This window comes from Lasioglossum baleicum, chromosome 12 (genome assembly GCF_051020765.1).
Source record: "Lasioglossum baleicum chromosome 12, iyLasBale1, whole genome shotgun sequence".
Lineage (NCBI taxonomy): Eukaryota > Metazoa > Arthropoda > Insecta > Hymenoptera > Halictidae > Lasioglossum > Lasioglossum baleicum.
This window is the reverse complement of record NC_134940.1, coordinates 14,869,314-14,895,792: the sequence shown is the minus strand read 5'-3', so window position 1 is coordinate 14,895,792 and position 26,479 is coordinate 14,869,314. Positions and strand designations below refer to the sequence as shown.

General features: G+C 35.2%; 1 protein-coding gene across 4 annotated transcripts in view; it reads right to left on the bottom strand.

The window, feature by feature from the left end:
* LOC143214010 (CCR4-NOT transcription complex subunit 6-like) overlaps nt 1-26,479 on the bottom strand; it is a 591,839-nt gene that overhangs the window by 306,387 nt on the left and 258,973 nt on the right. Inside the window, exon 7 of one of the 4 annotated variants that reach the window (XR_013010084.1) lies at nt 26,413-26,469. The exons of 2 other annotated variants lie outside the window; for them this stretch is intronic. Coding sequence is in view for 1 of the 2 variants with exons in the window: in XM_076434477.1 (XP_076290592.1) it covers nt 26,129-26,469 (341 nt within the window). In the remaining variant the exon portion in view is untranslated. Of the gene's footprint in view, nt 1-9,747; nt 26,470-26,479 lie in introns of those variants that run through there. One more of the 4 variants, XM_076434477.1, reaches the window with a different exon arrangement.

Here is a 26,479-nt window from a genome sequence, read left to right as displayed (position 1 = left end):
ATCGGGTGCGCCATAAATTCGAAAACTCGCGTCGACTTGGACTCGATCCGTGTTTTTATTAACTATATTCGATGTTACATGAATATACAGGGTGTCCCAGCTAACTTGACCACCTTGAATACCTTTGTTGTTTTTAAAGATACGTCAAATGTCTGAAGGACAAAGTTGAATGGTAAAATGGGGGGCCCATAAGATACCAACAAAATTTCTTTTCATGTAATTTTTTTTAGAGATATGAAGGTGACCTTTATCTTTAAAAGCAACAAAGATATTCAAGGTAGTCAAGTTAGCTGGGACACCCTGTATATTTTGAAGGAATTACGAGTATTGACACAATTCACCTAACGTTGCCACCTCAAATATCTTTGTTGTATTTAAAGCCTAAATATGAAGTCTACAAATAAGGTGCTTCGAAAATTAGTGAGTGATTAACGAGTAGACTGCGAATTTTTAATGGTTAATGCAAAATAATAATGTTCTGTGTCTGTTATAAGAACTAGGAGCTACTTAGAAAGTTTATACGTGCATGGGTAACTGTAGTCACTGAATTCCTAATGAAAGGGACTATCGTCGTAGGTGTTTAAAAAAGGGTGCTTCCATTAAAAAAAAATGAAGGTGACCTTGATATCTCTAAAAGAATCACATGAAAACAAAAATATTTTTGGTATCATGCGAGTCCCACTGAACCATTTCACTTTGTCCTTCAGACATTTGACGTATCTTTAAAAACAACAAAGATATTTGGGGTGGCAACCTTGCATAAATGGTTTATGAAAAATGTTTTTATTGCGTGGTTAAATATTTGGTGTCTTTGAGGGGCAATGTCGAATATATTTGGCATCTTCCAGAGGCCAGGTGAGGTATATGTCATATGAAAAATATTATTTTTCCCATTTTTAGCTCGACCAAAAATATCTTTGGTCCGGAAAGGTTTGATTGCAAACACAGGGTGGTGTTTTGATTCGTGAATGTGCGAATATCGATCGCGAGGCTCACGGAAATCGCGCTTAAGAACCGGAATTAGTAGTAGGAATGAATTTCTAATTCGCATTCAGAGGCGGCGATCCGCGATTAATTGAAACATGAAACAGCTGTGTTGCGTGTTCCTGTATTATCTACGCTCGTGGAACCCGCGTCTGCGAAAGAAACGCGTCTAACCTGGCGCACGCTAATAGTTCGGGGAGGCCTCTGTTACTAGACGCGCCGTGTGAATTTAATCTGTGTATGCCAACGTCACTGTTAGCTTAACTCTGCCGTATCTATAGGCACGTGATGTAGCGTACGCCTCGACAAGTCGTGTATCGTGTACGCACGTTTACAGTAGGTTGCCTCGCTCTACTAAGACCCCGTAACTTCTTGGAGGGGGCTAGCGTAACATGTTACCTAATCGGGCACACGCTGCTTCCGTTAAACAAGCTCGCGGGATTTGCTTTATATCGCAAGTACAACGATCTTTGTTATTTTTTCAGGTAATCGCTCGTACTGCTAGAGTTCCTACAGTCGGCGACCGAACAGATAGATCATACTAATTTTAACACATTACCGACCGGTGATTATTGCATAATTTTGAAAAATCTATGATACATGGTTAAACACTTTTTAATGGAACCTTCAATAGCAACAGCAATTTTCATTGTGAACTAACAAGTCACCCTCAATGACGTTATCAGATACTTTCATTGAAGATTGCAATGTAAAAGAATATTTCTATGCTTTCTTTTGGTACAGCACAATTATTGAAAATCCTATTAATATAATGGCTTCCGGTAGGTAAAGTGTTAATATCCCTGCAGGGGAGACCGGAGCTAAATGTTTCTATTTTGAAGAAATATATAAAATGAGGAAGAAATAATTCAGATATTTTCATCTTTAACAGGTAAAGTATTGTTAAATTTATTATATTTTAAAATTCTAACCTTTAATTTAACATATTGTAATAGGTTTTTTTATAGTTCTTTTTGTCCCGTTGTGAGGCAAGTTCAACAACTTGCAATAAAATTGAAGAATAAAATTTGCTGATATAACTAAAACTTTTTAGTACAACATAAAAACGATATAACAATTCAAACATTATTTTTGGCATGAAGTTACTTTGGCATATATTGGTATTCTATTCTCGCGATTGTTTTTATCTTTTTTTTTAAACACAACAAGAATTATGTATTACATACACATTTATATGTATATTTCTGAGATCAATCAAGTAAGATTATGTGTTATGTGAACTTTAACGTCAATTTTCAAGAGAACAGTTACTTCCACATATAAATTGACAAATATTTAGATACATAATGGAATGCTGATTCAAAATATGTATAAATTATTTTTTGCAGAACTGTTCTACTTATACAGTTATCTATGGTAACGAACATAGTAATAAAAATATTACACATATGTATATTGGGTTGTAACATAATTTCGTTCGGTTGCAAATTTGATTTACAACTAGACTGTAGATTTTATGCATTTATAACAAAAATGAGTAAGTGTAATTTAAAATAGCAAAAATATTACAAAAATTTAAACATACCATTATATCATTCTCAACCTATTAAACATAATAAGAAAGAAAATAAATTTCTATTTCGCTCCAGTCTGTTGCAATTCAGGTAAGAAATATTTATGTATTTTGCATAAAGATCCGCAGTCTGTTTATAATATTGTAAATTTAATTAAAACGAAGCCATTTGCAGTCAGGAATTGATTGAAACAATGCTGTACTTTATTAATAAATAACAAGAGATATTGAACGAGACATGTCTACATTAGAAGCCAATAAAAATTCATGTATATTTCTTTCATGCTTATTGTCACTAAATCAAATGTAAATATGCTTCTGCTGTATAGCCAAAATTTAAATTTTATTGCTTCTGGATACCTTTACCGAATATTTACAATCTATACATATAACATGTTACCCTGAAGCCATTTAATTTTACGTTGCGCAACTTCTTCTATTTACGACGGTTTTAAATTCTATATAGCCTGGCAGACTTAGCAGGGACACCCTGTATATACCACGATTTCGTTCTGAAGGAAGGATCAGTGTAGCAGAAAAATTATACGAAAGTTGCACAAGTTGCCGGGAATCATTTGAAATTCAAACATTGCGTCATTCGATAGACGCAGTAGAATTTGTGATCTCTCCCCGTGAGAGCGCGTGACGCAAGTTCTGCTAAAGGAATTCATAAGCAGCGAGGATCGGCGAAACATAGTTAACTTCGCACGGTTTAAGTAATAATCGAATTAACATCTCGCAAATCGAATGATGCTGCAATCACTGGAATATAGGGTATATATTGTCACCACCTTAATTATGCCATTTCATTAAGCTGCTCAGTCATGTCAATTCTAAAACTGGCAATTAGGCGGATCGTTGTACTTTCTAATTTCGTCGATTTTTTACAAAAATGAACGGCAAAACGTCTTTATAGCAAAATTCAAGTAAAAGTTTCTTATAGTAAGTATATATAGAAAATTGTTTATTTTCATTGAACTTGTTCAATGTTCAAAATCTCGTGCTTCCTTGGATTCCTGAGATAATTTGAAGTACTTTTTCCATTTCGAAAATGTCATTCATTGCTTTTTGACTCCGAATTTTATTCATTTATTACAAAAATGCATTTGCTCGGAATTGTGAAGAACAATAGTAAAAATTGATTTTTACAGCTTGTTTAGCTGGGCCAATAACGAAAATTTGAAGGTTTTGTAAACTCGTATAAATTATATATATTCTGAAAATTTCATTGAAATTGGTTAATTGGTTTACGAGTTATGAACGAGCAAAACTGGTAAAAATTGCAATTTTTCTTGATTTTCGACCTACAACTGCCATTTTTACCACTTTTGATCGTTTATAACTCGTAAACCAATTAACCAATTTCAATGAAATTTTCAGAATATATATAATTTATACGAGTGTACGAAACACATCTTTTAAATGTTCGTTATTGGCCCACGTAAAAAAGTTGTATAAATCAATTTTCACTATTGTTTTTCACAATTCCGAGCAAATGCATTTTTGCAAAAGACATTTATTAGACGTCAGCTACTAAACTAATTATTCTAGCCTTACAAAGAAAATTGAGGTCGTTTGGTCCATTCATAGAAATGGAATTTTACGCACTTGTGGCAAAAATTATTAGGCCGAATTTAAAACAGTAAACATATTATAAAAATTTAAAGATACTGTTACATTACTTTCAATCTGTAGAACATATTAAGAAAGAAAATAAATCTCTATTTCACTCCAATTTGTTGTAATTCACATGAACAATTTTTATTTTGCATAAGGAATCGCAGGATCAGTTATGCTCCTAACCGTAGCTATTTAACCGTATTATTTATACTATTTAACCGTAGATATTTATTAACCGTAGCACCCTTGCGATCCTGGAAACGAGTCTTCCCCTTTCAAAGAGGGTGGATATTATGTGTGTTTCAATCGTTAACGCATTAGCATTTGCTTAATCGAATATGTCACGATACGGTAACTATCGTTCGATTATTTTCTTTGCATCCGTTGCCTGACGTTAACACTTCATACTTGCGTTATTTCTTAGACACGTGATTGCAGGTTACAGTCGACGATTTAATAACGAAAAAACTCGTCTCGCATGCGAAAAAGCGATAGGAAGTTGGTGTGATTAATACATCCCACAGTGAAGACATCATCAGTCCTTGAATACTGCGCTCGGCTACCTTGCGTCTTAACATTAACCGTGAGTTTTTTTCGAATTCTACCTTGTTATTACAGGTGCCCCATCCCGTCAACCTGTCACACGTGTCCTGTTGCGTACTATTCTCGATTACCATACTCAGCTTATTCAGATCACCGCGATTTATCCCCTCAAAGGATACTCGAAACGATACTCCGCTCGATCGACTCCGAGAAGCCAAATCCATTTTCTCATTTTCCTCGATGCTTCAAGTTTCAACCCTTTTGCGCTTCGAATATTCTTTTTCTATTTTGTACAAGTGCTTATAATTTCAAGCGTTTTATTCGAAATGTATTAGGTGTAGAAATTCGTGGAAAGTGCTGATCGTAAATTAATTGATTATATAGAAACAACTAAAGCACGTTCTATAAAACAATCTTTATCTTGAATTCAAATGTTTCCATTATTAAGTTAATTACTTGTAAAATAGAATAAATACATGGAAAATGATAAAGATTGTTTAGAGAATGTGCTTTAGTCGTTTCTAAATAATCAATAAATTCACGATCAGCAAGATCCACGAATTTCTACATCCAGTTGCAGTTAATTAATTACGAGAACCACCAATTAATTTGTACATACACCTGATATGTCAAAATACAGTTCCCTGATTGAAACTAATTTTAAACGATGTTCCTATTATTTTATATTAAACATATTAGAAAATGAAATATATTTACATTGCATTCTAGTTTGTTGCGATTCAAAGTTTGCGGAATCAGTTATGCTCCTTACTGTTACATAATTTACCGAAAATCTCATGAACTGAACAACAACATTGTATAGAGGCGAGGGAAGAATTTTTTTGATAACAGAGGTTTGCAGTATGTTCGCAGATAAAAGTGGCAATAGTGTTTGAGCCCAGGGAACAACGCAACAATCATTGTCCCTGAAAAGGCCATGAACAAAGGTCAAAAGGTGTCGCAAACACAGCGGAAGTTTTCGCGCGAGCGAATGGTATTCGTGCAGGGAGGAATCGATGAGCGGGAGATGAGAGATACATAAAAGAGATAGACGGTGTTCCGCAATAAAAGAATGGCGGGGCATGGGGCTCCGTAAAGTCGTATCCTTCGTAATCGACACCCTAGCCTTCCGGCGCGGCGTGTGCTTTCTTTTTTCCCCCCAGGTTTTCCGTAGCCTGCCTTTTCTCTTTTACGTTCTAGCCGGGCGGTACTAGTCTTTCCATACGCGTAGCGGATCTGCTTTAAATTCATCCGTCCGCGAACCCGAAGATTCTCGGAGGCACGCCGAGAGTTAGATTTCTTTTCCATCTGCGAGAGCGATGTCCATCTGTATCGCAGAACTGCTCTTAAGTACACGGCGCGCTGTGTACTTTGTCTCTATAAAGGAACATACACGTGTGCGCTATTTCTTCGCTTTTTTTCCTTCTAAAAGCTACCTTCTCGCTCGAACACGATTGGCTCTTCGCCTTGGAAATTGACCTCCCGCGGAAGGCTGATCCGATTCGAGCTGATCGAACGTCGGATAAATGTCACAACTAGCCCCCGCTCAAACTGAACTCGCAAAGCTACATTATACAGAACCGAGGTTCTTCTTCTTTATGCTGGATGTCTCATTTTAATTTAACCACACGGTTGTCTGCTAAATTATACAAAACAGTGTCCCACATGAAACTTGTGCCGACTCGAGCGAAATATCTTATATATATATATATATATGGTCGACATCTGACTTACTTAAGTGGAGTCACAATCCTGGTGATCTTTGTTTCTTTCTTTTTTAAATGGTACCCCATGTTTTCATTTAGCTGATAACTTGTTTCATGATGGTTCCATCGATCTGAATATACTGGTGCTTCAAGGTCGCCCAATGTTATTTATTGATGTATCAATCGCAGGTTTCCTCAGTTTTTAAATTGCCATAGCTAAATACATGTTTATTGATTACCTCAGTGCGCAAAAATTAGTGTTTCAAGGTCGCCCAATGTCATTTATTGATGTATCAATCGCAGGTTTCCTCACTCTTTAAATTGCCATAGTTAAGTGCATGTTTATTGATTACTTCAGTGCGCAAAAATTAGTGTTTCAAGGTCGCCCAATGTCATTTATTGATGTATCAATCGCAGGTTTCCTCAGTTTTTAAATTGCCATAGCTAAATACATGTTTATTGATTACCTCAGTGCGCAAAAATTAGTGTTTCAAGGTCGCCCAATGTCATTTATTGATGTATCAATCGCAGGTTTTCTCACTCTTTAAATTGCCATAGCTAAATACATGTTTATTGATTACCTCAGTGCGCAAAAATTAGTGTTTCAAGGTCGCCCAATGTCATTTATTGATGTATCAATCGCAGGTTTCCTCACTCTTTAAATTGCCGTAGTTAAGTGCATGTTTATTGATTATTTCAGTGCGAAAACATTAGCATTATAACATGTAGTGCATGCTTAAACACGTGTTTAGCTATTTTCAATATAACTAGTAAAAGAATGTCTCAAATTTACCACCAATCAATACAACAGAAATTAATTCATAGCTTCCATAGTTAAACAATTGTAATTTTACTTTGAATCGTTCAATCATTATATTAATTACATGCAAAATGGAGTAAATGCATAGACAGTGGAGAAGATCGTTTTAGAATTATACAATGTGTCCAAAGAATATTGACATTCCCATTTTCCTGGTAAAATGTAAACTGCAGATTTTTATAGAAAATGAGAATTGTCGGAATTAATTGAAAAATGCAGATGGTACACAATAGACAACTGTTTTAAAGTCTTTAAATATGTTTTGATGAATTCTTAAAATCCGTACTCTAATCATAATCTAAATCAAAGTGAACCTTGTAAAATAATTAAATCGAATAAGCTGTCCTTAAAAATCCAGTTCGGTATAATAGTCTACAAAAATTCTAGTTAAATGGAAAGTTCTTTTGATATCATTGTTACAAAATAACAATACTAAATTGTTTGGTCGGCCGTATTTTATATTCTGACTTACTAATAGCGATAAAACATGAAGCACAATGCGTTAAGGGCGAAGTACACTGTAAACCTGTTATTAAACCTAACCGAACGTGTATGTTATAGAGTCAAGTCCAAGAGTAATTGTGCTTAGTATCGTAAAATTATGATGCGATATATCAACTGTACAGTGACTATAAACCTATAAATTAGGTCGAGCTGACGATCGGATAGTCTAGAAACGCAACCTATAAAAGAGTAAATAAATCGATAGATCGATGTTGATAGGTACGCCGCGATGGCAGTGAATAGTTGCTTCGATCAAGAAATTAATTATTTCAAACGCTCGCCTACTACACAAGTATTCCATATTGTTTTTCTGCACTATATATTTTTATTGATTTTCATACAGACAACGTGTATCCTAACATTGGGTTGGCAAGAAAGTAATTTCGGTATTTTAAGGTGAAACAAAGCCCAATCATTTTTATTCAGACAATAATTTTTAATGAATAAGATATTCTCCCTTTTGTTCGATGATCTTTTGTCAAAAAGAATAAGTAAGAAAATATTTTATACACATTAAAGTGCATCGCTTGCATAAAGAAATTCGGTTTTATTCCACCTTAAAATACCGACATTACTTTCTTGCCAACTCGATACATAATTTTTTCTGTGAAAATATATTCACGATTCGTCACAGTTGATTATAATAATTATATTGAGACGCAATATAAATAATTATATTGAAGGATTTCACAGTTGATTCCGTTGTTATGAACTTTCGCGGTATGCGCAAAATGTACTATCGGAACAACAATTTCCAGATATTTATACGCTTCGAGAGTATAAAGCGTTGCGCGGTTTAGTAACAATTCTACATAACACACCAGTTATTATAACGTAATGAATTTGTACACAATCATTACTCAACAACAATAGCTATATTCACGATTGAAGGAAAATGTAGTTCACGAGATATTTACGTGCTAAACTCAACAAATCCCATATGTATAATAATGACTATGCAGTAACAACAACTATTATCACGCAGTGACGACAATGCGAATTTACATGGACGGATCGAAATTGCATTCCGAATCGAACGAAATCGCAGTTGATGCGTTCTAATAACGCCAACAAATCGAAATTGAATGGGGGACCAAAAAACAAAACAAAAAAATGGTATTTTACTTTCATCGAACGATCGCTTCTTCTATCGCGTGAAAAGCGCGTTATCTGACTGTGCATTGGCCCGATAAAATAAGAATAATGGAAAACCAATCATTAATATTCCATCGGAAGATTCGATGCATTCGAATTGGTACAAGTTCTGACAATAGAACGCGCATCCGACCGAAATATTCGGGGAGGCTGGAATGCAACTTTCGACTTCCATTAACGTTTCAAAAATTTAAACGGCCGCGCTCTGCAAATCCCCTCGAGTCTGAATGGTGTGAAACCTCAGCGACGCCACTCGTCTGTAATCCATTTCTGTCGCATAACCGACACGATCGATCGAGCTGCTTGATTGACGTTCGAAACTTAATATTCGTCACACACCGGCTAGAGAAAAGATTGCGAAAAATTCGGCAAAGTGCACAAACAATTGCTGTTTTCACCGGTGCAACTCTTAAGTGGACCTTCGAAATGGTTGGCAACTAAATTCGCGCCCTTTCGTTTCATAAATCTTTTATTGTATCATTATAACCTCATTCAGTGACCATTCCTCTTGAACTGTATATCATTGGAAAGCTCTGAATTTTGCGGTTAATTTGATATAAAATACTTTTGCTTGAAAAATACGTATACAGGGTGTCCCAAAATTCGTGAAAATCCGGAAAGGGGGTGGTTCCTGAGACCATTTCAAGCCACATTTTCCTTTGCAAAAATGTTATCCGCGGCTTTTTTTACGAGTTATTAACAAAAAACACGGACCAATCAGAGCGCGACTTAAACGCGAGTTGCCACAGTCGTCTCGGCGCGCCAAATGTCTATTGGCCGACTGTGGCAACTCGCGTCTAGGTCGCGCTCTGATTGGTCCGTGTTTTTCGTTAATAACTCGTAAAAAAAGCCGCGGATAACATTTTTGCAAAGGAAAATGTCGCTTGAAATGGTCTCAGGAACGACCCCCTTTCGGGATTTTCACGAATTTTGGGACACCCTGTATAAATGACTTTGTTTGAGAATATGTGGAGGTCGCGAACTTAGTTGCCAACCTAATACTTTAACACTGTACCTACCGGAAGCCTATTAATAGGATTTTCAATAATTATGCTGTGACAAAGGGAAGTATAGAAATTTTCTTTTACATTGCAATCTTAAATGAAACTATTAGACGAGGTTATTGAGGGTGACTTGTTAGTTCACAATGAAAATTGCCGTTGCTATTAAAGATTTCATTAAAAATTGTTTAGCCGTGTACCATAGATATTTCAAAATTATGCAATATAATCACCAGTCGGTAATCTGTTAATAGGATTCTCAATAATTGTGCTGCACCAAAAGAAAGCATAGACATTTTCTTTTACATTGCAATCTTAAATGAAACTATTAGATGACGTTATTGAGGTGCTGTAAATTGTACATAACAATTTTCGTTATAAATGCATAAAATCCGAATCGCGAATTTAGTTGCCAACCTAATACAACGACGTTTGAAGAAAAACAGATTTTTGTCACCCTGAAGGGAAAAAAAAATGGTAATTCATCGTAGTTTAATGGGTTCTCGGTGATACGGTAACCCGTTAATGCTCGTTGCGGGCAGATTATAGTGGCGGTAATCACATATCGTAGTCGTCGGTCGTCGCGAGTATTAAACGACACGCTGCCAAAGAGCATAGACCGGGCGTTTCATATTCCGTTTAAACGAATCGAGGTGTGGGCATGCGAGGCACGTTTTACGTACAATACCAGAACACCGCGTCCTGCCATACATCAACCAGTTGAAATATCGCGCTGATTAAATACACGCGTGTATCGACGGGCTCTGTCCGTGATATTCACAGGTGCAGAAACGCGCGCGTGCTGCCTGCAAAAACGCGGCAGCGTGCTCCCCGGTGGAAACGAGTGTGTGGCCAGGAGCCCTATGAAAAATGACCTGTCGAATGAGACTTGCTAATCTGAAAGCGATTCATCACACCCTTCCACCTCCCTCTCCCTTTCCCACTTTCTCACACGCACACACACACACCTTTCCTTACCGTATATTCAGTGAATAAGTGGGCCGTTCCTGAAAACAGGTATCAGACTGGTTTCCTTCTTAACAAGATGCGTTAATATTAAGTACACACCAGCGATAACAGGCTGGAGGTGAGTCAGAGATCGCGAATACAGGCCAGGTATCTTGTTTGGATTTTATTCGCGAAACGTTGACACGAGCCAGATTAGATACCAGACGCCCAGAGGCCTTTTAATTATCCTATTAACGTCCTCCGCCCAGGATAACGTGCACAGATTTTTCAAAGTTTCGGCGAGAGGAGCTGCGATAATTTAATTGCAAGAGGGTTGCTGCTCCTAAATATCCCGGTATCGGAGTGTGAATAATCGTAAGACATGCGCGAGAGTTCCACTATGCAGCCTCGACAACATAATTTCATCGGGTTAATCAGATTGGAAATTTATTACGCGCTAGCAATTCATTTCGAACGGTTGGTCTGATTCTTCTATTTTCTTTAATCTTTTGAGACTGCAAATATGTTGATACTTTCCAGTCACGGTTTTTATTGCATACACAGAAAAAATGTTGCACTTCATTGAAAATAGGCTAATTCCTCAGGTCAATTGAAGAAAATTTTTCCTTTGCGAAAATGGTCTCCGAGGCTTCGTTAAGGAGGTATTAACGAAAAACACGGATCAATCGGAACGCGGATTTCAGCCACTGGCGGCGCCACGCTCAGCTGTCACGTGACAGGGGCGGAGAGCGTACGCTGTCGCAGCGCTCTGATTGGTCTGTGCTTTTTCTTAACCCCTTGCCCTATTTATTTTACGGTTTCAGTGATTAGAACTTTTTTGTAGATCGTAATTTCTTAAAATAAGAGAAAACTTATATTTATTGTATGCCTATATGTTCTCCAGTAACTTAACAAAACTAAAATAGAATTTTATTTTGTTCGTAGGAAATTGTTGACTTACATTTTTATTAGAATCTGTTCAGAATCTTTCTTTTTTAATTAAGGTTTACGTCGCATCAACATCTAGGTCATTAACGACGAACTTCTATAGTGTTTTTAGATTTTGTGGAGGTGGTTGATTTCTTGAAGGAATTCAATAGTGTTTGTTTGAAATAGAAATTGATTTTCTATCTTAATATGTTTAATAGGATAAAAATAATATGATAGCATTTTTAAATTCTTCTAATATTTTTGCTGTTTAACATTACACCTATTCATTCTTGTAATAAATCTATAAAATCCGCTGTCTACAAATACGTTTCTGAAAACTACCTGACATAGGTTTTGTCAAAATTGTCTAACATAATTTTTTCAGAACGGCTAGAAGGAAGTTACAAACTTTTGAAAGACAGTCAGCAGATTTCACAAAGAAGTGAATCCTAACGAGCTTCTAATTAGTTTTGACCCAAGGTAAACAGTTTATTTTCGAACGTATCGGTGAACATGATGATTCCAATAATTGGGTAGTTCATAATAGGAGTTTACTAATTCTCCTCTCCACCTGCACTTGTCATGTTTGAGTTGATATATTTGGAAGCGGGCATGGTTTTGTTTAAATGAATATGGAATAAATGAACGGGGTGTTCCACGAAATTTAATAGATAATCACATTGTCCAATGTATAATTAGAGAATTAGATTGCGCTTTCAATTATTTGGATTTCATTTGATTTTATTAGCCGTGTGTGTATGATGCACCTGTTGTTGCAAATTATATAAACGGTCAGATTTGTGTGAATGACAATTATTAACTGCGGTCGACACTTGTTGGTATGTTAACCGCAAGTCTGTTTTGCGCGTTTTAAAAATTTCACGAAACAGATTCCAATAAATCTCGATTGAAATTTTCCTAAATTGTAATTTTCCTAAATTGTAATTTTCCTAAATTGTAATTTTTCTAAATTGTAATTTTCCTAAATTGTATAATACTAAATTTACATTTACACGAAAGGTATTATTTTTAGAAAGATTTTGATGAGAAGTCAATATTTTGCCAGATATTTTATGCCCTCAAACAATTATTTGCAATACTAACAATTACTATAAATGTCATTACATTATTTCATTGTTCAGTGGGCAAAGTTAAACAATTAATGTTCATTTATTTAATTAATAAAAGCAAGGATGTACATCCACAGTACGAGTTCGATTAAAAACCTGCACCGTTTGCCGCATTATTTAGCAATGAAAGTGTGTAATTTAATATAACCATCAGTTCGTACACATTACAATCAAATTATTGATAAGAATTACGTTTTAATTGGACGTCATTTTGATCAAATTTAACATGCTCGTTAACTGCCTGACATGTTCGTGCCATCATGTATTTCGCATATACAAAACTGATTAAATTATATAATTCTATACTCGTTGTTATTTAATATCATGACGTATGGTTTGATATATATTCAGGCAATCATCGACTCCTCTTTGTTACAGACAACACTCATGAAAAATACGTTGCATTCAATGTAATACAATATTTCATTTATGGATATTTGAAACCGAAACGAACGATAATAGCAGACGACGTAACTGAAGCGTTATTGATAATAACAATTACCTAAAAGGTACAGAAGAGAACTGTCAGAAAGAAGAATGAAGTACAGTAGGGCGTCAATTACCCCAACTAATTGGGACAGAGGTGGTTTGGTTAATGGAACAGTTTTAACATGATTTATTAATTACAAGAGGACTACTGCTGTAATTAGAAATGTGATATATTACTGAAGACATATGTATGTACATATACATGGTGTCTAAATTGAGCATCTTAAATATCACGCTTATTTTTGGTAATAGAAAATATGGCCTATAATAATATTATGACCTTCGTGTGACCTTGAACAGAAAAAGTTCACAATAGTTGAGCAATCGATACAAATAGTGATGGAATTCCTGTTACAATTTTTGTATCGATTGGCCAAATGTTGTGAATTTTTTTTACTCGAGGTCACACGAAGGTCATAGTAATCACATATATTTATATGGGACACCATGCATATACAACGGTATGTAATAATTATAAATATACACAGTTAATGTTAAGATTAATTAAACTTAAAAAATTGGTTAAATTTATTTTTTAAAGTAATCTTCAATTTCTTTTTGAACCATCTCGAAGACTTTCGAGATCTCTTATTCACTGGTTCGGATAATTGACGGTCTACCGTATGTACAAGTTACACGAGCATGACGACAATTTTTTATCAGTGCGTTGTCGTTCTGTTAAATATCTTGTTACGATCGGAACGTTACGATGCATTATGCTGCTGATAGCATTTTAAATTGCGTCGTAATTGCAGCAGAACATTATCTCACAAAGGGGAGGCAATGTAAATTCCTGGAAATGCCGATATCGTTTATCGTTTATCGTTTTATGTGTTATCAGGCAAAATGTGCAAACCGATAAGATACGCATTAAGAATTCTACACCACGTATTGATACTATACCTTCACCCATTACACTCCTGATATGAGGACTCGCTATTCACAGTACGTGTTCAATGACTGCATTGTGTGGCCGATACAATGATTCGTCTAGATTTTAAAAAATCAATTTTGACGCGAAACGCGGTTGAAAGAGTATAATCAATATAACAAAAATGAATCATTCACAACAGAAAATATATTATTATATTAAATATGACATATTTAATATTTAATATATTAAATATATCATATTATAATATATTAAATATAATAAATTGAAAATAAGTTTCAAAATACTGTTTCATCGGTTTTAACTCTACAAAATTATTCAGAAAAATGAATCGGTCGAAACAGTAAAAATATTACAATACATATATGCATTTAAAATAAATTAAATATAAATTTGAAAATACTATTGCATCGTTTCTCCAATTCTACAAAATTATTCAGAAAAAAGGAATCGATCGAAACAGTAAAAAATATTACAATAATTACACATCGAAAATAAATCCGATGTAAATTTCAAAATACTGTTGCATCGTTTTCAATTCTACAGCATTATTAAGAAAAGAGATAAATGTCTAAGTAGCTTCTGTACCTTCGGATTAATAGCAACGATTTTTATTTTGCATAAAAATCCGCAGTCTAACAATCGCCATGACGAATATGCGCTCTTCAGTTTTTCTTTCATTAAATAGATTACTTCGGTTGTGCGCGATTTTCGTGGTTGCCGGTTCGGCAGTCAACGTGTTAATCATTTTATTGTTTGTGTCACATTGAGAAATAGCACCTTGAAGACCTGCAGGATCTTAATTGTTTCAATGCTTTAAACCCAGCGAGGCGGAATTTTTCTGGACAGCTGCAATTCGTATACGCTAAGGCCATCCTCGGGCCTTTTGGTAATCTTCAGATAAAATGTAACACCAGAGACTTCTTGCAGTATGAATTCCATTTTTGCGATGTTAATGAATAATGTTCACTCGTGTACACTGTGGATATTTACATGAATTCCCATTTGAGTAGGTTCTTTCGTAAAGAATTCGATAGAGAAACTATTTCTTTCGTTAAACAATATAAGACTCCTTCCGTTGAAGACGATATGAAAATCCAATTAATTGTCATTCATACTTTCACAAATCCGCATGTAAAATAAATTCATATCAAGCCATATAGTATGTTTATTTATTTGTTATTGCTTTAAAACAAGTGGTTTATATATAGCAAGTACAATCTTATTATATTTGTGAATTAATTAGAATAACAGAACTATAATAATTATCACAATTATTATGATTGAATACACAACAGAATAAATAATAGAGAATTAGAATAATTATTACAATTATTACAATAATTAGAATAATCATTACAATTATTACGATAATTAGAATATTCAGTTTATGTTATATATGTACACACTAATATATTTCATTTTATATTATTATTGGCTATTCAAATGAGTATTCCGTTATCTAACAGATCGATAAGCTTTTCTGTCCACGAAAAATATGATACAGAGTAGTAGGATCTATGATCGAGACTGCTAATTAGTAATAAAAAAAAAATCATTAGCGCCTTAATGACAAGATTGATTTTATTTAGACTTTCTGCGGCTCCAATTATAATACGTGCCCTAATAAAGATATTTATACAATCAATTCTCATAAAATCAGTTTTATTATTTGAATAATTGTAAAATAATCAATCTGGAACCGGTTATTTTGACCGGTGATGGTAGGTTTAATGTTAAATATGGCCGGGTGCTTCTATCTTTTGCACAGCAGTGTAAATATTTGATGTCACTTTGGCAATCGGAGGGAGAAACTACAACGCCGATCGTACGTCGTTAAATTTATCCTTTACGTTCACGTCGATCGTAACGATTTCGATTCTTTATATAATCACTGTGAACGCGCGATGATCGATACCTACGAAATTGGGTCAAATCACATGAACGTGTATGGATCTGTGTAACAGATGCACATGACGGTTTGATGGTTTTGAAACGAATTCCAGAAAATAACCGCTGTGGACCGTGTTCTATAACCGCGGGGGCGTCAGTCTGTTGAATCATCGTGTCACGATATCGTGTCACTTTTATACCGTCTGCTGCTTCTGGTTTTGCGGTTGCATTTTTGTTTTCCTCTTGAACGGACTGTCTTGTTTACTATTCACAGTCTATAATACCTCTCTCAGTGATTCACGTTCCAACTAGAACGAAAATCCATTGCGGCTCTTATCAACGGTCAGAGGTTAGAAGTTTGCCGAGGCTTTAATACTAATACCAGGACGAGCTAATAAGAGCCACTCTATTATTCATACTCTCGGTACACCCTTTGAAAGAGAATTATGTCAGATAAATGTCTTCGTTCGCAAATACTCCGTCATAATTAACCATTAACCAAACATACACACCAATAATTGGACAAGTTATTACAAAGGGTGTCCCAAAAATGTACTTCGGTGTACGAAAAAGTAAAATTTTCAAGTTTAATAATTTTTTCTTAGACCACAGTGAATCTCTCTTATACAGAATGATTTTAAGAATTTGCTAAAATAAAACGGTATATCCTTCTATAACATTACGAACATTTGAACATTTTGAATGGGAGATAAATATATTCACCGTCATTTAGTTTATATGAAAAGTTTATGGGGCTATAAAACCAGTCACTGACGAACAGGAAAGATTCAATTGCCACTTAAACGGAAAAAAGACGGTGTCCATTCATCAAGCTTAAGAATGTCGCAGATGACACAAGTAGGTCGATAAAGGGGTCGAATGTGGTTTCTGCTGTAGATTCGTTCTGAAAATTCACGTTATACGTGAGATTGTGATGATATATGAGGATACTTGATTGTTGCATATGAAACGTCCGACGTCGAAATGCAAATATAAGCCTTCTAATCGATGCAACAAATTAAGGGAAACACCAACGATATGAATACATAATATCTGATAAAAGTGCCAGTGTACTTCAGTAGACAATGTCAATGATTCAGGTGACAAATAAGTTGTCTGTCCACTAACAAGTAATAATTATTTATTAAAGATTAATTTTGTGAAAATAATGTTTCGAAAGTGTCAGTATACTTCAGTAGACAGTGTCAATAATTCAGTAGACAAATAAGTTGTCTATCCACTAAGAAATAATAATTATTTATTAAACAATAATGTTGAGAAAATAATGTTTCGAAAGTCTCAATATACCTCAGTAGACAGTGTCAATAATTCAGGTGACAAATAAGTTGTCTGTCCACTAACAAGTAATAATTATTTATTAAAGATTAATTTTGTGAAAATAATGTTTCGAAAGTGTCAGTATACTTCAGTAGACAGTGTCAATAATTCAGTAGACAAATAAGTTGTCTATCCACTAAGAAATAATAATTATTTATTAAACAATAATGTTGAGAAAATAATGTTTCGAAAGTGTCGGTATACTCCAGTAGACAGTGTCAATAATTCAGTAGACAAATAAGTAGTCTGTCCACTAACAAGAAATAATTATTTATTAAATATTAATTTTGTGAAAATAATGTTTCGAAAGTCTCAATATACCTCAGTAGACAGTGTCAATAATTCAGGTGACAAATAAGTTGTCTGTCCACTAACAAATAATAATTATTTATTAAATATTAATTTTGTGAAAATAATGTTTCGAAAGTGTCAGTATACTTCAGTAGACAGTGTCAATAATTCAGTAGACAAATAAGTAGTCCGCCCACTAACAAGTAATAATTATTTATTGAACAATAATTTTGTGAAAATAATGTTCGAAAAGTGTCGGTATACTTATGTTATACTTATATGAAAATATTAAGAGCAACTGTTATAATGCAATATACAACTGTTATAATTATATTCTGAACGTTGCGAGGGTATTAATTAATTGAGTAAATTGACACGGACTCTGTACTAGTAGAGTAAATACTGCTAGAGTAAATAAACATACGAGACATACAAGGCGAATACATATGTGACGTTACGTATCGATTGTCACTCGTGTTAATCACCTACAGAAACGTCATGCGTGCAAATACCGTGAGCGTTCATGTGCGAAACTCATAGCGCGGGATTCAAAAATATTTCAATAATATTAGGAAAAAAAAATATTAGTTACAAATCTCTATCAGATTTACAACATAATGAATATATGTTTAAACGTAATTTATATATGAAGTTACGAGAAATAAATTCGAATTAACACTCCTTTTATCGTTCTTATTTTCAAACATTCTATAATTTTTTTAAATACATGGGCATATTAATAAATATTATATTAATAAGGCAAAAAGAGCTCGAGTTCAACAGTCCATTTTACGAATGAGCTTAATAAAACTTTGATCGAAAAATTCTATCATAAATGCATAATATTAATCTCTCTGTGCACGTGTGGATTGTTCAACCGTATGCAATGAAGAACTGTAATAAATTTACACAGTACAATAATGTATGGAATTTAATATAATTTCAATTTATTACATAGATTGTGTCATTCCTGGATTTTCTCGATAAAAGTGCCAATATAAATTAACTTCCACAGCGACGAATGTTTTAATTAATTTAAGAAATCGAATAAAATCAGCTGGCAATTAGGTACAAAACAGCTCTGAAAACATTGACTAATTTTTCAGTGAAATTAATATGTCCCCGAGCTCATTGGTAGTCCGTTGGCATCATCCTCGAGTTGTAAGTAAAAGTACGGGGGGGAAGCTATCTTGTTTAGCCGTACGTGTATACATATAGTTGTGGGATCCTCGGAATCAACTTTTATTACAAAAATTAGAAAAAGGATCACGTTTGTTCGTGGCGCGTAGAGCCGTCTGCAGCTGCCCAGAAATCCCGCTTCGCAAGACTGACGGAAATAAAACAATGGCTACTCCGCTGGTCTTCAAAAACCCATCTCGCGACGCGTCACGTCGCAATCCTCGGAGATCTCGGAAATTCAAGAAATAAATCGACGTTTTAGTGAAATGATATTACCTGTAAACGTTGCAATCAACAGGAGCTAACTATTTTTCACTACATCCATTCTGTCTCGTCACCTTGCCGTGATATTCGACGAAATTTTCAAAATTTCAGAAAAATCATTCTGTCTTCTAGCAAGGGACTAATAATATTACTTAATTATTATATATTTAATATTAGTTGAGAGAGTAATATTATTTATAAGAATTTTATATAGAATCTAATATTGTTTTAAAATATCATTAAATTAATATGAAATTTTATATATTTAACATTATTTGAGGGAGTAATATTATTTATAAGAATTTGATATAGAATCTAATATTGTTTTAAAATATCGTTAAATTCATATGAAACTTTATATATTTAATATTATTTGGGGTGTAATATTATTTATAAGAATTTTATACATATAGAATCTAATATTGTTTTAAAATATTATTAAATTAATATATGAAATTTTATACATATATTTAACATTATTTGTGTGTGAGGGAGTAATAGTATTAATAAGAATTTTATACATATAGAATCTAATATTGTTTTAAAATATCATTAAATTAATATGAAATTTTATATATTGAATAATATATACTGAATAATCAAAAGGGGGGGTCTTTCAGTTTTATATTTCTTCTTAAAATATAATTTAAATATTTATGTAATTTTGAGCATCTGTCGTAGCAGATTATTTTCGATGTAAGCAGTTTGTTTACATTTTGAATTGAATTCACGTTCGTCTACGTTTTCCACATTTTTTGTTTATGTGAATTTATATTTTTCATCCTTTTTTACGTATATGACCTTGAACGACTATATTGTTGGAACTGTCTCGAGAAGTGCTTCAATCGTGGGAGGATCCTTGTTTAAGTTTATGACCTTGAACGACTATATCGTTGAAATTGTCTCGAGAAGGAGTAGGAGTTCAAAAATGTGGTTCCATTAAAAAATCTCTGCCAGAACAAAATTATGTACACCACACAATAGTCCCATCGAAACCGAATAACTTTTGTCTAAAACGTTTATCCAGGTACTCACCCTGTACAGTGTATGAATACATATACTATGTATATGTGAATATGCATAATTAACACGAAATTTAATAAAAACAAAGAACGCGGCACTGTAATTAAATGAGAGCTTCGTTTCCCAGGATAATTGTGTCGGATCAATAACAATAAAACTCCGTCGGATTTAGTTTCATCGCGGTGTTCCGCTCGGCAAGCTTCGAAAATCGTTAATTATAAATATAGAAATTCTATCTAAGCGCAAGGAGCACGCTCATAATTATTTATAAAATTGCTCATTAGTGGGTCGTCGCTTCGGCGGTATGATTATTAGTAGAATACAGCACGTAATTGCATAATTTCCAACAAAACTTTTACCCCCGTGTTTGTTAATTAAAACGACGCGACAAGTGAAATTATCGTGTGCATTGTTGCGCGAATATTTGGAATTATTCAATCCTAGAGCATAACACGCTTACGATTTTCATAAGCATCGTCCCATGGTCAAAAGTCTCCTAATTGTATATCGCGGCCATTGCTAATGGCGTCGAGCGATAGGCGGATAAGTTTAATAGAGTTCGCGGTTTTATCTTGTGTGCCTTTGATGGACGACCTTCAGAATTCCAAATGGCCAAAGTGTTCGCATTCCGTGAACTTTCGAAACTATTTCTGTTACGTGAATCGTGGATAAGTTGATTCGCGACCCTAATGCATTAATTATACGGAATTTTAAATTCCATAGGCGAGTAGGTATATTCGAAGTATTCGATATGCGGCTGAATATAAATTGGAAACGCGCTTGTACGCCGTTCTATGTCGCGCAGATACCATTCTAATTCAACTACATCTAAATCGGGAGCGGTAATTGCTGTGTACACATTCGCGTCATCTGACCCTTGATAACGCGTTTCTAGGTCTAATGAGTCCGCACAATGTGGTCGCCATTGTGTATCGACGTTGAAGAGAGATTACGTAGTCGGACTAAAAACCGATCGCCGGTCGAAGATATAATAGGACTCTGAGTCAACCTCTTATTACTTATGCGTGGTTCATAATGCCCTACGTTCGTCTCGATACTTCCTTAACTTTTAATTACTCGCATATAGGTGTATAATCAAAGGTGTGGACTACACTAGTCATATCAAGCCATATTGTCATATAAAGTAACCAGTTATGTATTTAGTAAGTGAAGTGCGAGCAACTGAAGATTAACGATCAGATATTACTGAATTGATATAATCAATTCCTATCATGCTAACACTAAACATCACCGGTCAAAATGACCGGTTCTGGAATTTTTATTTCACGATTATTGATACAATAAAAATAATTTCATAAGAAATGATTGTATAGATGTCTTTAGTGGAGCACATATTGCAATAAAAGCTGCAGAAAGTCTAAATATGTAAAATCAATCTTGTCATTTTTATAAGAGAACATGTACCAGTTAGTTTTAAGACTCGGTGAGCTCAGTGTTAAGTTCTGTATATTAAATGCTCCACGACATTAAGAGGAAGCTGAATATTTTATTGGCATTGTGTAAACAATTTTAATAAGCTCCTTTTCATTAACCCAGATAGGGGGTTCGCCTAAAGCATCGTTGCTATACCTCACGTTGCGTATTGTTCATTCGACACCTCAGTATCCCCTATTGAGCAGGTAGCAACCTCGCTGCTCAAAAAATTGCACTGAAACTATCATCGACCACAATTTCCCCAGTAATTTATACTAGAACTGGCAACTAATTATAAAATATAAAATAGCTCTACTAGGTCCCTCAGCAAATAGTTCCTCCAGGTTCGTTGGACTCATAAGAATGATCGAGAGTGTTTCTTTCTCCTCGTTACGATACACCACCACTATAGGCCACGTTGCGTATTGTTCATTCGACACCTCCGTATCCTTCATTGAGCAGATTGCAACCTCGGTGCTTAGAAAATTGGACTGAAAATAGCATCGACCACAATTTCCCTAATGATTTACGCTAGAACTGGCAACTATAATAATTATAAAATATAAAATATAAAATAGTTCTACTAGGTCCGTCAGCAAACAGTTTCTCCAAGTACGTCTGATTCATAAGAGTCATTGCCAGTGTTTCTTCCTCCTCGTTGCTATACCTCGCGTTGCCTATTGTCCATCGACACCTCAGTATCCTCTATTGAGCAGGTAGCTAACCTCGCTGCTCAAAAAATTGCGCTGAAACTATCATCGACCACAATTTCCCCAGTGATTTACACTAGAACTGGCAACTAATTATAAAATATAAAATAGTTCTACTAGTAGGGTTGCCAGAAATGTTTCATCCAAATATAGAAAAAGTAGTGAAAACTGCAATTATGTATATATGAGATAGGCTCAAAATATAGGAGTTCAAGTAAAAGAGGTACAGAGCAGATTTTAAACCTTTTTATTCAAACAAAGATTTTTGAAAATTCCTATAGCTACGTAAAGATCAAGTTCAAATATAGAAGATCTGGCAACCCTATCTACTAGGTCCCTCAACAAATAGTTCCTCCAGGTCCGTTGGATTCGTAACAGTGATCGAGAGTGTTTCTTTCTCCTCGTTGCCATACACCATCGCTATAGCTCGCGTTGCGTATTGTTCATTCGACACGTCGGAGAGCTGAACGCGGATCGACGCAGCTATTATGCTGGTTAATTGCATCAACCGAGTCGAAATACTTGGAATCGTGATTGTACGGGCGTCTTGTGTAAGGGAAATGTGCAACAAGTGTGACTGCTTCATCACTCTCTCGCGTGCGTGGGTAGGCGTGAGAAACTCGGCGCAGTGCGGATCAAGAAAGATGGAAGGGGTCAACGGGCGAGAAGCAGAGAAAGAGCAAACGTTCGAAAGGTTGCATTGCTCAGATTTTCTCGAGTTCCCTGTGACCTGGAGCCGTGGAGCCGCCGCGCGACTCCAGTCTGTGCAAACAAAGAATAAAGGGGGAGAGTTACGCCCGCCCGTTCGTTCGCTCGCAATTCCCTTTCGCGCTCGATGTTATGCAATGAATCTTCCCGCTGAATACTCTATAAACAAGGTTAAACAACGAACACGCGTCCGCGCAGATTCATTCCGTTCTGCGGCGACCGACCAATCTAAACCTGAAGGTAATCGTATGTACACCACACATTTTCCATGCAGAATACGTACTCGATTTAGCTGATTCATTTTCGCGAGCTCGTCGGCTTTAACAGTGTCGGAGCAAATCGTCCAACGGCGCACTATGCGCCAAACCGAGTCAAAATCAAATCTGTGTCAAAATCAAAGAACTTTCGATAGAAATGAGATAGTGCGATGAAATTTTTTTCAAATGAAAGCTGAAACTTTGCAGAATATGGGATAATTATGGAGATTGTGGTACGAACGTTTTTTAACCTTGAAAGAATTCGTTAAACTTGCACAATTGCAAGAAAATTGTGGTTTTTCCAGTACCACACGCGGAAAATTTTTTTTTTTAACGTGCGACACATCATTTCCCGTCGATTTTTTCATGCTGATTTTAAGTAAACGTTCAACTACTTCATTATGATAATTTTTAATGTGTTTCATATATGAGAATACAATATTCCTTCAAACTAGTGGGTTACCAAATCACTTCAACGAAAAAATGATTTCACAAGTTGTGTTCACAAAAATCGATTTCTTGCAAAATCCTGAGGTCGTGGACAAATTGTGAAACCAAATTTGAAATCAGCCTGCAAAAATCTACGGGAAATGATGTGTCGCATGTTAAAAAACAATTTTTTCCGCGCGTGGTATTGAAAAAACCACAATTTTCTTGAAATTGTACAAGTTTAACGAATTTTCTCGAGATTAAAAAACGTTGGTACCACAATCTCCATAATTATTTCATAGTCTGCAAAGTTTCAGCTTTCATTTTAAAAAAATTTGATCGCTCTATCTCATTTCTCTCGAAAGTTCTTTGATTTTGACACAGATTTCGTCGGTTTGACCCATAGTACGGCGTACTTAAGGGGGTAGATTCGGTTCTAGGATTGCAAGGGTGCGGGATGCGCCTTCACATTCTGACACATTCGTTCATTCATTCATTTGTAACATATTTTTGAACCTACTTCTTTGTGATCAATGTTAATTTCCTTATTGGATCCAGATAAGGGGAGGAAGCACGAATTTAGGGGAAACAATTGTGCCCTCTCTTTGACAGTGCCTAATTAGTAGATCTTTATGCAAAACAAAAATTTTCCACCTGAATTTCATGAAACCGGAGTGACGTAGAAATTTATTTTCTCTCTTAGTATTGGGTTGACTCGTTCGTTCGGTTTTTTAGAATGGAATAAACCACAAAAACCGAACGAACTTATTTGCCAACCCAATATGTTCAAAATAGGCTGAAAATAATATAAAAGTATTTTCAAATTCGACTAATGTCTCTAATGTTTTAAATTACACCCACTCGTTTTTAAAATTCTCCACCCAAATAGCAACAAACTGGAGCGGAATAGACAATTATTTTTCTTTTCAATATGTTTCATAAGCTGGAAATAATGCAATAATATTTCTAAATTCTTCTAATGTCTGCACCGTTTGAAATTACGACTACTGATTTCTGTCAAATGGCTATTAGAAAATTCGAATTTGGATGGAACGTTGGTAGCTCTGGGTGAACGGAGCCTATTGATAATCCACCGTAGTTGCAACATTTTTCAGTGATAAAATTCATGCAAAGCTGAGGCATATTTGAGTAATAAAATGGAAAAATTAAAACGAATGTTTATGTTGCAAAAGTCGGTTTTCCTGTGGTTCGTACGAAGGCTGCATCCAACCGAGAGATTCTCGGCACGATTGGATCTGGGTCTTGTAAGCGATGGTTGTCGACGAGGCATAAACGTGTATAGTAGAAATTCTTTTACGCACTGTTACCGATTTGATTTATCGCGGTGCACTGATGCGAGATAAATGCATAACCCCGTGCAGCGAAACGATTTGAAAAATTCCAGAGGAAATCTCTTTGTCTTTGTGAAAAATCGTTAATTACTCTATTCGTGTATTTCATTGTGACGCAGATTTTTCTGCCGAAACAAAGCAGACGCGAAATTAACTAAAAATCACAAAACCTGTGTTCGAATTTTACGTGTTTTTTCTTTTTTCGTGCGAGAGTGTACGCGATTTTCATCCCCGTCGAGTATATTCTATCGATAAGGGTTTTAAGATAAAGCCGAATGATAACGTTGAATCGTTTCCGTATGGCTGTGGTACGTGGGCCGATATCATGCAAATGATTACGTAACGTACGTGTGTCACGTAGACTGCCGACATTTGCACGTGGCCGATGGGGCTGATGACTCGGACTATTGAAATTATTCGCGCGTTAATTGCTTCGTTCGGTACCGATGCTGTTAAATCGATTCGACTTACACGTTTGTTACCAATCACATTGTCGGGACTAACAAACAGTTGGCATTTGAATTCGACCCTTCGGTACTGTGTTCGAATTCGAATTTCGCCCTCCCGAAATTTGAATTTAAATTTCACTGTTCTAATTAATCAATTGGATCGTCGGGATTTACGTAAGCTCGCGCGCAACCTCCTGTGTCGCACTACTGTTTCAATTAGCGTTTGATATTTTCATCGGAGCCGGAGACGAAAAAAATATTTTTGTCACGTGTAGACTGTGGATTTTTGTGCAAACGAAAAATTGTTGCCACCAATTGTGAGAAACAGAAATCGTGTAGACCAGGCAACTTCTTGCCCGCTGTCGTTTCACGACTCCCACCACCAGTGCACCGGTTCCCCCACTATCAACTATTATTAATCAGGAGCCTGATTTAGAGTTCTTTCCTTTCCTCTTCCACAATTTAGTAAGTCGAAGACAGTATATTGACATTCGTAAATTTTGTTAGTGTTTTTACTGATTTAAATTGTTCCAGAAAATCCACAATCAAATTATTGCAGCACTTAATTGGATCGACTTTCGTTGAAGTAATCTCTGCGAGTCGCTCGAGTCTGTCCGCTCAAACATTTTTGTGATCCACAAAATTCCCAAAATTACCCAAAATTCAAAACTTTGTATCCCCACATTCAATTTCCACTCTTTACACAATGTTCCATTAATGTACGTTTGCGATATAAAAGCACACATGGAAATCTTCAAGTATGAGTATTGAATGTTGTGGAAAGTTGTATTATAGTAGTATAAAAACGTTAAGAAGAGGTAGCACATACCTGTCAGGAGGAAACAGTGTGTTATATAGCATAGTTGAATGAAGACTTGGCACATACCTGTAACATT